At 38.8% G+C, this 16,124-nt stretch overlaps 1 protein-coding gene across 6 annotated transcripts in view; it reads right to left on the bottom strand.

Annotated features, from left to right (window-relative positions):
* Positions 1-15,411, bottom strand: part of zyg11l (zyg-11 family member, cell cycle regulator, like) — a 51,245-nt gene extending 35,834 nt beyond the window's left edge. The window contains exons 1-5 of one of the 6 annotated variants that reach the window (XM_051870569.1): positions 15,043-15,411; positions 13,151-13,316; positions 8,862-9,634; positions 5,867-6,007; positions 5,282-5,458 (exon numbers count right to left, since the gene is read on the bottom strand). In XM_051870569.1, the coding sequence (XP_051726529.1) occupies positions 5,282-5,458; positions 5,867-6,007; positions 8,862-9,634; positions 13,151-13,316; positions 15,043-15,045 (1,260 nt within the window). In that variant the 5' untranslated portion in view covers positions 15,046-15,411. The remainder of the gene's footprint in view (positions 1-5,281; positions 5,459-5,866; positions 6,008-8,861; positions 9,635-13,150; positions 13,317-15,042) is intronic. The other 5 variants (XM_051870550.1, XM_051870540.1, XM_051870532.1 and 2 more) reach the window with 5 other exon arrangements.
* Positions 15,412-16,124: the final 713 nt, after the last annotated feature.

The raw sequence follows: 16,124 nt of genomic DNA, 5'->3' as shown, positions 1-16,124 counted from the left end.
AGAATCAAATACAACCAACAGACAGTGTTTCTAATGTGAGCAGGAAAACATCATCAAGGACAACTCATGGATCTCAATGCAGTCGATCTTCTACTGCTCATCTTAAGGTTGAGGCCAAAATGGCAACTTTGTTGGCACATCAGAAAATGTTAAAACGCAAACATGCATTACAGAAAGAAGAGGAGGATCTGAGGAGTAAAAAAAGAACAAATGGAGCTTACTAAAAATCGCTGTATCAATGGCCAAGATATATAGCGACGCAAAATCAGAATCAAGTGAATTTACTAACCGTCCTGATACCAATGCCTTAAGGATGAAAAATACTTGGAACCAATTCTCTTAACCCTAATGTGGAATTATTTTTATCTTCAAGTTCACATTCAATGCCACGACAGCCACCTGTATCTTATTCACAAACTCAAGCAACACAAGAGGATTCAAGGCATTTCCCAACTCAGCTAGCTCAACAACAACAGCAACAGATTGTAAGATCTAAAACAAGGTCGACACATTCTGCATTGCCCAGCATCAGCCATGATGGTGGACATGGACCTGGATTGCAAGGTGCACATGGATCGAGTGTGCAGGATGGTTTGGAAGGAGGAAGTATCCTTAAGATTATTGACAAGCAAAATGAAATTGCTGCCCTATTAGTTCAGCAACAGAACTTGTCTTCACCAAGGGAGGTCCCATTCTTTGATGGTGATCCATTACGTTAACACGACTTTATAAGAGCATTTGAAGAGTTTGTGGAAAAGAAAACAAGTGGCAGTGCAGATTCCTTGCATTTCCTTGAACAGTACACTAGAGGGCAACCTAAGGAGCTTGTTAGGAGCTGTCAGCATATGATGATATAGGTAAATAAGGGCTAAGGGCTTTGCTCAAGGAGCACTTCGGTAATGAGGTGAGGATAGTCTCAGCTTACATGGAAAAGGCACTTTCATTGAGAACAATACAGTCTGAGGATGCTAAGGCTCTGCAGGACTACAGCTTATTTCTCAGGAGCTGTTGTAACGCTATGCAGGATATTTGTTACATGAATGAGTTATTCATTTGTTACATGAATGATTTTTTTGCACAAATCGTTTGTGCAAAACTTCCTTATAAGCTCAGAGACAAATGGAGAATAGTGGCTTATGATTTACAAGAAAGATGTAACCACCCAGCTTGCTTTTCTGACACTGTGGACTTCATAGAAAGACAAGTGAAAATAGTCACAGATCCGGTATTTGGAAACATTCAAGATGTTCTGCCTAGTGGAGATAGAAACTTTAATAGCAAATCACCTTGTTCAAAACCCAGAAGCAGTTTTGCCACTAGTCACTGCAATTGGTGCAAAGGAGTATAGTGGGAAGACTGTGAACAACATCTGTCTTTTCTGTAAAGGAGAACATGCTTTGGATTCCTGTAAAAGGCTCGCTGGAAAAACCCATGGCGAAAAGATGAATTTCTAGAAGAAGAAGGGCATTTGTTTTGGTTGCTTATGTAAAGGACATATCAGCTGTGATTGTAAGGAGAGAACCATATGTAAGATATGCCACCTCAAACACCCAAGCCTTCTTCATATTATTTCATCAGAGAAAAGGGGCATTCAGTATAATAAAGATGAGTAAAAGTCAACAGTGGGAAGTGCTTTGGTCGCGCTCCAGTCCAGTGATCTTACTGGGGCTGGTAAAGATAATTGTGCATTGCCCATTGTTCCTGTATGTGCGAAATCAAAGAAAGGAAGTAAAGTTGTGACCACCTATGCTTTCCTAGATTCTGGGAGCTCTGCATCTTTCTGCACAGAGAGTTTGATGTCCAAGCTCAATCTCTCCGCAAAGAAAATTAACATTTTAATGAGAACCATGAATCAGGACAAATCCATCTTCTGTTATGTTCTCAAGGACTTGGAAGTGTTAGGATTGAATCAAGAGCATTATTGTGCTTTACCAGAAGTATACACACAGAAGACCATGCCTGTAAACAAAGCCAACATTGCCACACAAAACGATCTTGCTTGTTGGCCTCATTTAAGTCACCTATGTTTGCCTTCAATTGATGCTGATGTAGAGTTGTTGATTGATGCTAATGTGCCAGAGGCATTGAAGCCATGGCAGATTATTCGCAGTCAAGACAATAGTCCATACACCATTAAAACCATGTTTGGATGGGCAGTTAATGGACCAATTAAGCAACAGGAAGAGTATGCTGTTGAGGACCATCCTTACATGACTGTTAATAGGATCACAGTTATGAAACTGGATGAGTTGTGGGAGCAACAGTTCAGGGCTGACTTTCCTGAATGTGTTCAAGAGGAACCACAAGGATTGTCAAAGGAATATCATCAATTCATGGATTTTGTTTCACGGTCAGAAAGACTGATCATCAGGCATTTTTACATTGGTCTTCCACTTAAAAATGAAAAGGTAATCATGCCAAGAAGGAATAGAGCAATCGTTGAATAACTTGTTCTAAAATCTCCAAAGAAGGCTTTGAAGAAATGCTACTTTTCATGTTGAATATACTACCTTTATGGAGAGTGTCATTGCTAAAGACCATGCTGAAAGGGTTCCCACAAATGAACTGGAAAGACTTGATGGACGCTTATGGTACATACCTCACCATGGTGTGCATCATCCTAAAAAACAAAAGATCAGAGTTGTGTTTGATTGCTGAGCATCATACCAAGGAACATCATTCAAATGAAGATTTTTTGCAAGGTCCAGATTTAACAAGTTCACTGGTGAGTGTTCTTGTGCAATTAGGAATGGAGTATGTTGCCATGATGGCTGACATAGAATCGATGTTTCATCAAGTCAAGGTGCATCCTGATGATTGTGATCTCTTGAGGTTTCTTTGGTGGCCAGGAGGAAACACTGATGGCAATCTGAAAGAGTACAGAATGGTTGTACATTTGTTTGGAGCGACATCATCTCCATGTTGCTCTAGCTATGCATTGAGAAAGTGTGCAGAGGACCATAAGGATCTGTATGATGCCAAGACTATAGACATTGCCTTTAATAACTTCTATGTAGATGACTGTCTTGTATCTGTGCCTACAGATTCAGATGCTGTACTATTGTACCAGAAGCTCACAGAAATGTGCGCCAAAGGTGGATTCCGTTTAACAAAACGGATAAGTAACAGCCGCACTGTGTTAAATGCCATCCCCGAGGAAGACAGGGACAAAAAAGTAAAGAACTTGGATTTGGAACATGACACGCTACCTTTGGAAAGAGCATTAGGCGTGCAGTGGTGTGCGGAGTCTGATGTCTTCAAGTTCAAGGTGACCATCAAGGATAGACCTCTTACGAGAAGAAGAATTCTTTCTATCATTAGTTCTATCTATGACCTCTTGGCTTTCTGTCTCCTGTGATTCTACGTGCCAAAATGATACTTCAAGATCTGTGTAGAGAAAAATTGGGTGGGACAGCACTATTCCAACAGTGTACTAGGGCTACACGATTAATCGGACGATTAGAAAAAAAACATTGAAATCGCGCTTAAACAATTTGGCTTAGTGCGATTATGAAATTGCAAAGCTGCAATTATTTTTTTATGCGTGGCTTGTCAATGAACTATGGCTCCAAATGCTAATCCATCTGAAAGCACTGCGAGTTTGAATCACTCATAATGTGCATTTGAAAAAGCAACACGCGTCAAACATCTTTCCAGACATGAGAAGCATTTATTAGCATCTTGTCCAACAAAAGACAACATCTAATAACATGTTTTTACTCCAAACTCACTTCATAACGACAGTTGAGCACCCTTCTGTGAGATGATGTGGCTTCTTACACAGAATAAGGCAGTCGTGTGTTTATTAGTCATGTTTAGTCAACCAAAACGTTTCAATCTTCTGTTTATTCAGCTACAGCGTTAGTATGGGATTTCCTGGAATGACACGTGTTCTACTTCGGCAGCAGGGCACATTTGCAGTTTCTGCGCGAGAGCGCCCTCTGCCTTTCAGATGGAGAAGCATTTACTACTGATCACAGAGCTGTACAGCTCTGACAAGCTGCGCATAAAATAATCGCAGCCTTTGCCAAATCGTGTGCGATAAAATTGCGATAAATCGTGCAGCCCTACAGTGTACATTCAGCGATGCACAAGTTGGTTGGAGGAACTTTATGAATTGGAGAAATTCGAGGTCTGCAGGTGTTTAAAGGCTGAAAACTTCGGAGAAACTACATCTGCCCAACTGCATCACTTTTCAGATGCTAGTGAGAAGGGTTATGGCATGGTGTCCTATTTACTACTTCATAATGATCAACAACTTGCCCATTCCTTTTTTTTCTAATGAGTAAAGCAAGAGTTATGCCTTTAAGATCTATCACTATCCCTCGTCTGGAGCTCACAGCTGCCACACTTGCTAGTCGCATGGACACATTGTGGAAGAAGGAGCTTAACATGCAATTTCAGGATTCTGTTTTTGGACAGACAGCACCTTGGTGCTTAAGTACATTCGAAATGAGACTTCAAGATTCAAATGTTTTGTAAGGTTTCTGAAGTCACAAAATGGAGGTTTGTGAATTCATCCAACAATCCAGCTGACCTAGCATCCAGAGGTGGATTCATTCTTGAAAAAACAGATATGGATTTCTGGTCCTCCATTTCTTGTTCAGCCACAAGAGTTGTGGCCCATGGATCCTACTGATGTAGGTGTGAAGTCTTCTTGTGACCCAGAAGTGTTTTTGTTAAGGTTAGTTAATAAAAATACAGCAGTTCATAGTTTGTTCATGTTAGTTCACAGTGCCTTAACTAATGTTAACAAATACAATATAACAATAATGTATCAGTAAATGTTGAAATTAACATTAACAAAGATTAATAAATGCTGTACAAATGCAGTTCATTAGTAGTTATAGTTACATGTTACCTAATGTTAACTAATTAACCCTATTGTAAAGTGTTACCAAATTTGTTGAGATTGCAAGTCTGTTAAACTCATTTTACAAGTATAATAAACACAAAAAGGACTTTTTGAGTTGAGTATTGTGCATTTTTCCCTTACCTCTATTTTTATTGTTTGTTTAATCATATTAATGGAACTAGCATCGCAACCGGAATCATTAGGCAGAACCGGAATTGGAACCGGAAAATTTCTTACGATTCCCAACCCTAATCTTTGATGGTCTTCACCGAGCACTTACACAGATACACACGGAAGCGTTTGAAAGTAGGCGTCTATCAGCGGATCCCAAATAGGATACTATGTGGGTGCTTTATTGTACATACAGTTGGACGATGAATAGGATGAATAGGATGAATATCGAATGCAGCCTGTGTGTGTTTATACCTGCTCGTGGTTTGGGAAATTCTTCATGGCTGTAAGAAGCTGTTGAACTACAGTTCCCACCAGGTGTAAGGGCAATTCCAGCACCAGCTCCTGTACGGTCAGGTTAAACACACATGCAGTGGCCACAAGCTGAACATGGAGAGAATTTGTGTGGTGTTGCATTCCAGCCAGTACCAGCTGCAACAGAAAGAGCCATATGTACATTGTATAAATTTAGCACACTAGAACAATGTGTTTTTAAACATGAGGCAAGATCTTTTACAGTAAAGTGAGGTTTTAAGAGTATGTATATACTTTTTGTATGAATTTTGAAAAAAAAAAAAAAAAAAAAAAGATACATATATAAAACATCTCAGGGTTATACAGATGTCCCCACATCATAATGAAGTATATTTTATATACTTTTCTTGAACATGGTACAAAAAATGTAAAATGTGTGTTTTACAGTAGATTTTTCATTTTCTTTATAATAAACACTCATATTTGTCACTGATCCTGGTAAGAAACCAGCTTAACCTGTTCAGATTTCGTTCACAAATACAGATCATCAGACAACAGAAAAACTGCTAAAGAAAAATTTTGTACCTTTAATATGTTTGGCTGAGGTCCTTCCATGTCACTGGTGTGACTGTAGAGATGTGTAAGAACCTCTCGTATAAAACTCTCTCGGTCGCTGTATCTCCTCAAGGCTTCACACAGTTGGGTCAAATTGGACTCTCCAGCCACCTGGATGTGATAACAAATATCTTCCTTTCTAAGAATTTGCAAGTCCTGGCAAAATCTGCTATTAGTTCTGGGGCCGTATTCACAAAACATCTTAAGGCTAAAAGCAGCTCCTAAATTGCAGATTTAGGAGAAACTCTTAAAAATAATGGGCGTGTCAGTCCTAATTTTAGGAGTCCTAAATTTTTGCTCTAAAAGTATTTCACAAAGCATTTTAGCGCCAAAACTAGCTCCTAAATCTGTGAAACGTTAGGAGTAGTCAAGAGGACTCCTAAGTCACTAAGACCAAATCACAAACAGTCCTAATCCACCCAAAGACACTGTACACCATTGAGGCAATAGCGATAGAGCCTTAGATGCTGAACTTTTTCCTTCATAAACGCAATACATTTTGATTTATAGATTTGAATCTACGATGAGACGCCAAAAAAAAAATATATATATATATTGTCCGATCACCTGTGGCAGTGGTTTTCATGAGTTCACACTTACAAATGATTGAATAGAGTAAAAAATATATATATAATAAGCGTATCTCATGTCCTGTCCAATGGGATCGAGGACTCCAAGCTTGGAATTTAGCCCAAACCCAGAGTTCTCCCCTTTATCCCCAGCCGAGAGTGAGGAGCAGGGTGGCGGAGGGATGCAGAAAACTGTCGAAGTAACTATAGGTGTGTCGGCTCTCGTCTGTGTATTCCTCCTCTCAAGCTGATTAGATAGACCGTTTGAATGTGCTCCTCCCAAACTTTGTAATATAAAATGTCGCTTGAATTCTGAGCCGGACAATTAACTGTATTTACTAGTTTAATTAGTGACACTTAGCATACATTTTAAAACCTTTTTTTGAATATGGCAACATTTTTATAAAAATATAAATATATATATATATATATATATATATAATACACATATATATATGTGTGTGTGTGTGTGTGTGTGTGTGTGTGTGTATAGATGTGGGGAAGATGTAATATGTTCTTCCAGCAGTAGGGGGGAGCTGTGTTTGATTGTGCCCTCTTTACATGGGTGGAGCTGTTGTTGGTCACAATACTCTTCCTTTGTGACAAGGTAAGGAGGGTCTTCTCTGCTCTTCGTTATCTTATAAATGTATATGATTATTTTGACCATCCGTGTTATATAAAGAGATATATTGTTGTTAGAGAGGTTTATTAACGTATATGTGCAGTTATTTTTGATGGATGGTTTCATATTTCTGATATTATTTCATATGTTGTAAATTCTATGTGGTGGAGTATATTTTTCCTTATATTGTATTGTGTTCAAGGTTTATTTGTGTATTTTGTGGTTTGTATCATTTGTATTTTGCATATATTTTACATCTATCTTTAGTTTTTTGTATGTTGTTGTTTATTTTTCCTTAGTTTGCAACCATGTGATTGGCTGCAGCTACAGCTATTTTGCTGCCTGTTGTAATTTGATATATAATGTTTTGATGTTAATTTGGAATTAACACAATACTCTTCCTTTGTGACAAGTGGCTGATGTGTACGAGACAAATAAAAAGAAAGCTTCACTGCTGTGACACAACAACGGTCTTGGTGTCCTCCTCTTACACCCAGTATATCACACAACGCAGAGACATTTGGGGGAGCACACCAACGAAGAGGGTTATATATATATATATATATATATATATATATATATATATATATATATATATATATATTATATTAAATAAATAAAAAATAAACTATTTTTATTTATTTATACTATACTATTTTATACTCCATAGCAATGAGGTCAGCCCCGCCCTTACTCTTAGCTTAAGACTTCTCTCTATTCCTGAGTAAAGTTGGTCTCAGCAGCTTTGTGAATAGGTTTTAAGAGAAAACTCTTAGCTAAGAACTTTTACTGCTATTTAGGAGAACTCTTAGTGGTAAGATAAAATGTTTTGTGAATACGGCCCCTGACGTGTTTTTATATTTGTCACATGCTCAATGAAATGGCAGTCAAATGTATTTTTCTGCAAGCTATCATGTTTCTAGTCTCAGATAGACAGACTTTTAAATAGCAGCATGAAGTATGGCTCACTTTGCTGCTTATTCTGGTCAGGAACTGCCCAGTTAAACAGTTTTTATGCGCCATTCAGGCTCCGGGTAAATGTGAAATACTAAAAGAAGCGGGAGTGGATCAAGTGTGCTTCACTGTCTGCTCATCAATAGTTGTTATCTACTATTGTCATGCTGCTGCATATTAGATTAAAGGGGTCTTGAATTGCATTTTTGTTTTATTTTATTTTTATTTCCAGATGAGCACTTATAATGTTACTAGGATTTTTACAGGATTTTCGGTGGGTTTCCTGTTGACCGGGTGTTAATTTCAAACCCTGGTTGTGGCATTTCTGTCAGGTCCATATTCCTTAAATGTCACTTTGGAATGCCTGCATCGAATTGCGACTGGTTTACCAAAGAATCCACAATGAAATGAACTAACAAACAAGTAATGCTCTACTGAGACATTCACATACTTTCCTAATATTAGGATCCTTTGGGAGGTAATGACATTTTTAGTCCAGTGATCATGTTTTAGTATCTCTCCCTTCTCTCCGCATCACTTCGCTAACATGCGCCAGTGGGTGGCCAAAGAGGAGATGAAGAAGTAGGTACTGATCTGTCTCACTGCAGGCAGTCTTGTGCTAATGTATTCATATCTATTATGTAATAAAGAGGTGGGAGTACAGCTTTGACAGCTTGGTTTCAATAAAGTTGTTTTTGGACTAACAAGCTTATAATAAAACAACCTTTTATATTATGTCAAAAGATCAAGGAAAATTTGATTTCTCGATTCATGGCCCCTTTAAGATTTTCAGTCAGTTAGTGTGAACAAAAACTCTTACCTTTAGATTTCCATCTCCACACAGAAGCTCAGAGCCACCTGCACCTGTGGCCAGCAGCCCAATAAACCTCATATCTGGCCGCACCTCTACAAAGGCTTGGATGGTAGCATCGCTTACACCTCTCCAGCCCGACACATCCAGGGACACGAGATGTGGAAGGATCCCTGGGCGCTCTAGCAGTTGCTGCACCAGGTTGTCTCCATCCATTACCAGCTTGTCATTAGAGATGTCCAGGTGCCTCAGCAACTGCAGCTTGGAGAGTACTAAGATTAGGCTAGAGGATGGCATATCCAGCTTCTGAAGCCCATGCGCAGTCAGGGACCTGAGACGTGAGTCACAACTCAACAGAGGTGTTAGGTCTGTGATGTTAGTACCAGAGATGTCCAAGCTCTCCAGCATGGGCATTGTGCAGATATCCTCCAGACTTTTGTCATCCAGGTCTGTCCAGGCCAGAGAAAGCTTCTTTAAGCTCCGGAGCATGCTGAAGCAGGCCTGCAGTGACTCCTCACCTGCTTCCCCATAAAGATGTAAGCCATTCATCAGCAGTGTCTGGAGGCCTTGTCTGCAGACTTTGCTGGAGGTAATACTGTGGAGAACATCCGAGATTGTGATGTCACTATGTATATGTGAAGCATTCAGTTCTTGAAGCTTGTGAGGGCAGAGAGCCAGTCTGAAGGCCTCAGCTGAGAGGTGTGAGGACTGGATGTACGCTCGCTGTAAACGCAGGTGCTCCAGATTCTTGAAAATGCCTATGGTTCTGTCATTAAGGACCCCTGAGAGGAATGGGAAAACAGATCGCAACATCATGCAACAGAATTTGCAGGCAACTAAAAGGGTTATAGCTGTGGTTCCCAAACTGGGGTACGCGAGCTGACAGAGGGGGTATGCGAACAAAAAGCTGAATTTTGCTGTTTATTTAATTCTTCCCCATGTTAAAATAACATTAAAACCGATACAATTACAATACAATTAAAATACCACATCTTGTGTGGTCAAAACTGGCAGTATGCATATAGGTTGCGTGCAGAGTCTGCTGCCTTAGCAAATCGCGCTACATTACTGCCGTTCTCTACAACGTACAGTAGATTTAGCACTTACTAGCATGAAGAGCAAATAGCTTGGCACAGAAGGTGCATAGAGAGATCAGTTTAAGAGTCAAACTCTTACAAAACATACCTTTTGTGAGTTCTTGTTTTTAATGTTGATAATATTATACGAGCAAGAATGCAAATCCAAATGTCCACGATTGCAAATGTGACATTGATTTTATACAACAGTTCAACAAACAAAAGGGTAATATTAAGTGATGTTCTTTACAGTATTGTCAGTATTTGCTCTATTTCACAACAAAATAATAGTTCCAACAAAAGCCACAGCAGAACTACAACCCACTTCGTGAATGAATCTGCAACTTTGAACGAATCGTTTGAGAAAGTCAACAGGCTTGTTCGAGATGCATCGGCACTGCGCAGACTGATTGGCGTATGACATCAAAGTACAGCGAGATCGATTGGAGTGCAAACGACTCCTTATGCTTTTGAATCGCTCTCGCGATACTTTGATGTCATATGCTGATCGGTCTGCACAGCACCGATGCATCTCGAACAAGCTTTTTGTCTTTTAGTATGAATATGTTAGCATTTAGGGAATGCCAAGTCTGCCGAAATTAAAAATAAATAAATACATAAATAAATATACGAAGAAATTTAAAAAGCAGAAATAATATATAAATATACGTAGAAAAGCAAAAAAACAAAAATAAATTATTTATACATTTATTTCCTTATTTATGTATATATTTATTTATTTATACATTTATTCATTTCATAGACCAGAAGGGGGAAATCCCCCCCTACAAATCACACCCTGAGTAAAGGTTAATATAATAATTCCTCTATTCTGCATTTTCTGAAATTCAAAACAATTCAGACTTGGCATTCCATAAGCCTTACTGTTATCTATAAGCTTGTGTACTCCAAAACAATGACAAAATTCATATTTAGAAGATATAAGCGTTCAAAATGTACAGTTTCTCACTTCCGCCAGTATGGATCAATGATTTTGATGACATCACTCTGCACTTCAGCTTCTCATCAGATTTTCTGTCCAATCAAAGGCTCTCTAGAATCTGAAGCGTCCTGCCCCCTACATTATAAATAGACGCTGAAGCTGCAGCTAAAATTGTTCACTTGTTCACACATTTACTATTTTCTACATGGTTAATGGCACATAGTGCACTATATAGTGCACAGGGAATGATTCAGACAGTGTAAATATACTTTCCATTGGGGCGAATGAAGTCTGGTTTCACCTTAGTGTCATGTGAACCACCGCAGCACGCACACAGTCTGCTCTGGTCTCAGAGCGGATCATATGCGTGAGTCGGCACATACCAGAAAATGTATCAGACCCATTTGAATTCTTCACAGAATGTAATATTTTAAAGCGATATGGAGGAGATTAGGAGGAAACTGCAGCTTTACCGAGCTCAACAGCTTTGGTCAAGCTATGATATAAACAAAATGTTATTGGCTATTTTAAAAAAGGGGAGGAGCTGCTCGATGTCCCACCTTGTCTTCCTGTTTCAGTGGAAATTACGTCAACACATTGAATAACGCTGCACGTTTCAAGGCACTTCAGTGGGCCTTTAAGAAATTAAGGATCCATCTTTGTATGTCGAATAATTTCATGTACAAATTTCATGAGATAGCATTTTCAAGCTGATTTTAGTCAGCCAGTTCTCTAGTATTTTTTTTTAACTAGTGCTGATTTTGCAGTGAACAATTTGTATGTACTTGGTAACAACAGTTGTTCTATCCAGATCATGTCTTTTTTATTGGGGCAGAAACAAACCTTTTTTATTATTTTAAAGCAATATTATATATATATATATATATATATATATATATATATATATACACACATACACACATACACACACACACACATATACACACACACACACACCAATCAGGCATGACCACCTTCCTAAAATTGTGTTGGTCCCACTTTTGCTGCCAAAACAGCCCTGACCGGTCAAGGCATGAACTCTACTAGACCTCTGAAGGTGTGCTGTGGTATCTGGCACCAAGATGTTAGCAGCAGATCCTTTAAGTCCTGTAAGCTGCGAGGTGGGGCCTCCATGGATCGGACTTGTTTGTTCAGCACATCCCACAGATGCTTGATTGGATTGAGATCTGGGGAATTTGGAGGCCAAATCAACACCTTAAACTTCTTGTTGTGCTCCTCAAACCATTCCTGAACCACTTTTGCTTTGTGGCAGGGTGCATTATCCTGTTGAAAGAGGCCACAGCCACCAGGGAATACCGTTTCCATGAAAGGGTGTACATGGTCTGCAACAATGGTTTATTTTGGTGGTACGTGTCAAAGTAACATCCACATGGATGGCAAGACACAAGGTTTCCCAGCAGAACACTGCCCAAAGCATCACACTGCCTCCGCCTGCTTGCCTTCTTCCCATAGTGCATCCTGGTGCCATGTGTTCCTCAGGTAAGCGATGCACACGCACCCGGCCATCCATGTGATGTAAAAGAAAATGTGATTCATCAGAACAGGCCACATTCTTCCATTGCTCCGTGGTCCAGTTCTAATGCTCACGTGCCCACTATTGGCGCTTTCAGCGGTGGACAGGGGTCAGCATGGGCACCCTGACTGGTCCCCTGACTATGCAGCCCCATACGCAACAAACTGCGATGCACTGTGTATTGTGACACCTTTCTATCAGAACCAGCATTAACTTCTTAAGCAATTTGAGCTACAGTAGCTCGTCTTTTGGATCAGACCACACGGGCCAGCCTTCGCTCCCCACGTGCATCAGTGAGCATTGGCCACCCCTGACCATGTTGCCGGTTCACCACTGTTCCTTCCTTGAACCACTTTTGATAGATATTGACCACTGCAAACCGAGAACAGTCCACAAGTGCTGCAGGTTTAGAGTTGCTCTGACCCAGTTGTCTAGCATTCGCAATTTGGCCCTTGTCAAATTCGCTCAAATCCTTACGCTGGCCTATTTTTCCTGCTTCTAACACATCCACTTTGAGGACAAAATGTTCACTTGCTGCCTAATATATCCCACCCACTAACAGGTGCCGTGATGAAGAGATAATCAGTGTTATTCACTTCACCTGTCAGTGGTCATAATGTTATGCCTGATCGGTGTGTGTGTGTGTGTGTGTGTGTGTGTGTGTGTGTGTGTGTATATATATATATATATATATATATATATATATATATACACAATCTCAAGATTTTTGGAAGCATCATCATACCCTCATCAGCCATCCTGTGCAGCAGCTGATCAGCCAACTCTTGAGGAAATAAAGGACAGTGGCGGAACTGTAGTGATCCATCCTCTTGTGCAACACAAAGCACTTCCACGTTGTGACACACCCACTCCAAACTAATGTCAGTCAGGGAGGAACAACTCTGTTCATCCTGAAACAAAAACTCTATGCTGAGAATAGCATTGTATAATTCTTTAATATTGTTACCAATGAATTACATTGATGATGCCTGTTGCCTTAAACAGTGAAGTAGATGTTTTCTAGATGAGTCATGCAGATGATAATATGAGTTTAAACAAAGACTTTATATTTAGGAAGACGGTGCACTCCTATTACTTATGAATGGGAGAAAGTGCAACACCCAATATGACGAATAAGCCCTGCCTTCTAAGTCAAAGAGCCAATTGTTGATTAGTAAAGTCATCGCACTGCAGCTGCCATTAGAAGCTCCATGACTATGCATGCACATTGGCTGGTCTAGCATGAAAAATAAGCTTTTTTAAATGCTATTTGAACATAAGAAACAAGCTTTATGAGACTGTTGTTGTCAGATTTCATTGGGGTTTTCAAATATGAAATTTAATCGTAAGCAGAGTGAACAGTTTTGGAGAATTTGATGTTTCCCCATTCAAAAAGATAGGAGCTGCACTTGGATGCCTGAGAGGCGTTTCAAAGATGGCCACCGAGTGAAATGATTTGTCTTAAAGGAACTTTGGTTTAAATACATAATATCAAACCACCAGTAAAATATTTTATTATGTAATGCAAATTTAGAAACATTTGTCATGTCTACATACATTTGAGAAAACTGTATTCAAATCATTACCATGTTAAACAAATACATTTAACTGTATTTATAAACCCACAGGACAAGATGAACACAATCTAACCTAATTTTGTGAAAATAGTGATCTGTGACATTGTATTATGTTGAATACAAGTTTTTTGGTGTCTATTTGTCAATGCTTTTAGATTTGTGGAGTAAAAAAAAAAATAGGCCTACTGCTTTTATTTTGAAGTGAAAAGGTAAAATTAAACCCTTGGAGTTAGATGAGCCTCCCTGAATTGGCACAGAAGGCCCAAGTGGCACGTTGTTAATAGTGTTATTTTCAAAATTTAATACTTACTGTAATTCATGGGATTATTATTCAAAAATTCCATGAGTTATACATTTTTAGACATCTTTGCTATTCATTAAAACCCATAAACTGAGTGAAATCATTCAATTTAAATTCACAGTGTTGTTATTAAGACATTTTTGAATATGGGTAATTAAATATGTATATATTTAAATACCTGTATAAGTCATATAATAAATTTACCTTTCAGAGTAATCTCTTTTACTGGTATTCAGCTTTGTCTGTTATTGGTTATTCAGTTAGATTTTCAAATAAATTGTCAGTTTCAACTAAACTTTCAGTTAGCACAGTCAAACCACAGGATAATATCCACATTTAAAATTACAACACGTTTTTTATAGATAATTTAATCGTGTTCTTTGATGTACAGTCAAATTATGAAATTACCTATGTTATAAAATAACTGCCAATTTGCAGATATGATTTAGGTATTTGGCACAAAGTTTTATGTATTTATTTTTAACTGTGTATAGTTTACAAAATTGTAAAACACTGTAAAAAGGAACTGAAACATTACACTTAATAGACTATAAAAATGCACGCAAAATTCACTTTCTCCTACAGGAAGTTATAATACCCAGATAACACATGTATGGCTCTTGAACGTTCCTAAGGTTTGTTTGCTTTTTAAAGGTTATTCAGAGATCAAACTTGCACAAAGTAAATCTTAGTTGAGATCTCACTTTATCTCTTTCACACCATGTAGTTTGTTAGTGAGCAATAAACAGAGTAACTCACCATTATAGATGTTTTGAAAAAGGTGACGATGTTCAGTTGGCTTTTCTAATACACATGGGCCTAGATTTCTCCTCTAAAGGATTAATCTTATTACTGCAGCTAACGTTGAGCTCCTAAAGAGAAGCTATTCTTGGAAGATCACATTTACTGTTGGTCCAGTTGCATAGAGTTGCGTTTTTCATAGAGCGCAACGGTCGCTTTCAGTTTGTTTGTCATTAAAAAACTAACGAGCAAAGTGAAATAATGTTGACAGCAGATCACTCGTGGTGGGCGTATCTTTAGTGACGTCAGATTATTGTGGGCGTGTTTTCAGTGACAGACGCCCTTAGCACAGACTTTTTATAGGTTGCTCTTCAAACGTCATCAAAACTGCACCTCGACAGCAGGCAATAATTTAACAACGAAATGTGGTTGATCAGAACTTTTTAAAATATTTTTTGCAAGTAGGCTACATTACAAAAATGTACCACATGATAATTCCTACAAAATACGCGCGCGCGCGTGTGTGTTGTAGCCTATTTTTTGTCAGGGGTTGTGTATAGGAAATTATGATTTCATTGTGGTGTAAACTCTAGAGTATCTATCATGTCAGGAAATGTAGATATAAATGCATAATTTAAGCTTTTGTTTGTTTTCAAGTCATCACATTCTGTCCCGGTGTTTCTGTATTGACTTGGCATGGGATGTTTATAAAATTCTGGAGCTTTGTTTGCACCTTCGGTTATGCGTTTGTGTCAAATTAAGTTGCGTTTGGTGTATTTTAAATTGTAAGAACAATTTCCTTTGCTGGCTCAGCATCATTCATAAAACTGATTTGAGGAATTAAATAAATAGTAAAAAAAAAAAAAAAAAAAATTGTCAAACATACATATGGCCCTCACCTTTGAATAAGTTAAATTTAGGGTGTACTCACACTTAACACTGAACCGTGCCCGAGCGCGTTTGACCCCCATAGCCCGGTTCCTTTGACAAGTGTGATCGCTCCGTTCCGTGCCCTGGCGCTGTCGGCCCTGGCCCGCTTGGAAGAGGTGGGCCAGAGCTCGGTTCGCATGCAGTGTGAGCGCCAACCGTGCTAGAGCACG

Source organism: Ctenopharyngodon idella, chromosome 2 (assembly GCF_019924925.1).
Source record: "Ctenopharyngodon idella isolate HZGC_01 chromosome 2, HZGC01, whole genome shotgun sequence".
NCBI classification, from domain to species: Eukaryota; Metazoa; Chordata; class Actinopteri; order Cypriniformes; family Xenocyprididae; genus Ctenopharyngodon; species Ctenopharyngodon idella.
The sequence above is the reverse complement of the archived record's forward strand: the minus strand, read 5'-3'. Positions and strand labels throughout refer to the sequence as shown.